This window comes from Papilio polytes, unplaced genomic scaffold (assembly GCF_000836215.1).
Source record: "Papilio polytes unplaced genomic scaffold, Ppol_1.0 DF823283.1, whole genome shotgun sequence".
Classification (NCBI taxonomy): Eukaryota; Metazoa; Arthropoda; class Insecta; order Lepidoptera; family Papilionidae; genus Papilio; species Papilio polytes.
In genome coordinates, this window is record NW_013525921.1 from 1 (window position 1) to 1,477 (window position 1,477).

General features: G+C 36.4%; 1 protein-coding gene across 1 annotated transcript; it reads left to right on the plus strand.

Moving 5' to 3' along the window:
- Window positions 1–179: 179 nt before the first annotated feature.
- LOC106105048 (integrin beta-PS-like) lies at window positions 180–1,474 on the plus strand (the record flags this gene model as incomplete). The annotated part of the gene is made up of 3 exons (XM_013285268.1): window positions 180–681; window positions 964–1,292; window positions 1,401–1,474. Coding segments are annotated over 3 exons (905 nt in total), but the record flags the coding sequence as incomplete, so codon positions are not given.
- Window positions 1,475–1,477: the final 3 nt, after the last annotated feature.

Sequence of the window (1,477 nt, forward strand, 5' to 3'; positions counted from 1 at the left end):
GGGAAATGTCCTCTGTAAGTGCATCTCCTCCTGCGTAGATTCAACGCAACGCATCTGCAATTGCGGATGTATGTAGGCTCAAAACGGTTCGCTTTTTCGGTAAACTCATGTTCGCTTGTTCATTTCCCACCTTGTGATATAAAAAAGATTGCATTGTTTTTATCATATAATATTTCCAGTGAAATCACAAGTAATGAAGCTGCATACTCATTTAAACATCACGTGAAGTTAACAGAGAGCTATGAAAGTTTTAAAACGGTACTATCGAACACACCGTTGAGAAAAAATTACGACGAACCCGAGAGCGCGTTAGATGCGCTCGCCCAAGTGATGGCGTGCAAAGAGGAAATCGGTTGGCGGACACAGTCAAGAAAAATCATAGTATTACTAACAGATGCATCATACCACGTAGCTGGTGACGGCAAAGCTGGAGGCATTATGAAACCATACGATGGAAAATGCTACACCGAAAATGGTACTTATGTAAACGAAGCAAAGATGGATTATCCATCTGTGGGTATTATCAACAAATTAGCAAGAGACGAACAAATAATAGTAGTATTCGCTGTTGAGTCTAAAGTTCAAAATCATTATACAAAGCTTACCCACGCTTTGAAACATTCATTTTGTACTACTTATGATAGTAGTGACATGGATCAAATTTTAAAGAATATTTATGAGGTAAGTACTTACACTTCTAGTAATACTAAAGACTTGGGCTATTACCACCACTGATGGAGGTTCAGATAGCTTAAAAATGACGTCACTATAAGATAAGGTAACAAAATCCAACACTTCTATCATATTTTACACGTTCCAACTTCCAACGTGGATTGTTATTAGACAATTTACAATTTGGTGGGACAGGCCCTAAGAATATAATGCTTACAAAGGCATCACTTGATATAGAAGATGCTAGAAATTGTAGATAATAAACTAGTAAATGAATTAATTATTTTACAGGCAATAACTCAGAATATAAAATTGGAAGTGAAATCAGAATATATTAAAAAAATTGATATAACATTCGAACCAGACTGTTTTACGTCAGAGGGAAATGAATGTAACGTTAAGAAAGGTGAAAAAATCAATTTTACAGGAACGATAAAACTATTAGATAAAATACCAGCAGATACTTTTACAGTCGATGTTCTAATTGGAGGTATTAAGGAAAAGTTGACGCTTATTATGAATGTTATTAACAAATGTAATTGTCCAACTGTTGAGAATTCGACAGACTGTAGCTCATTTGGTAATCGAAGATGTGGAATGTGCGAATGTTATCCTGGCAGGTTAGAAAATATTCTATCTAATTTTTAGTCTATAAATATTGTGCACAGAAACTATTAATTAAACGCATGCTGTGTATACTATGTGTATATATTTCTTGCAATCATCAGATACGGTGGTGAATGTGAGTGTACAGCGACGAGCGCCGGCCGCCGTTCCGACAATGCGACCTGCATCGCGCCGGGAG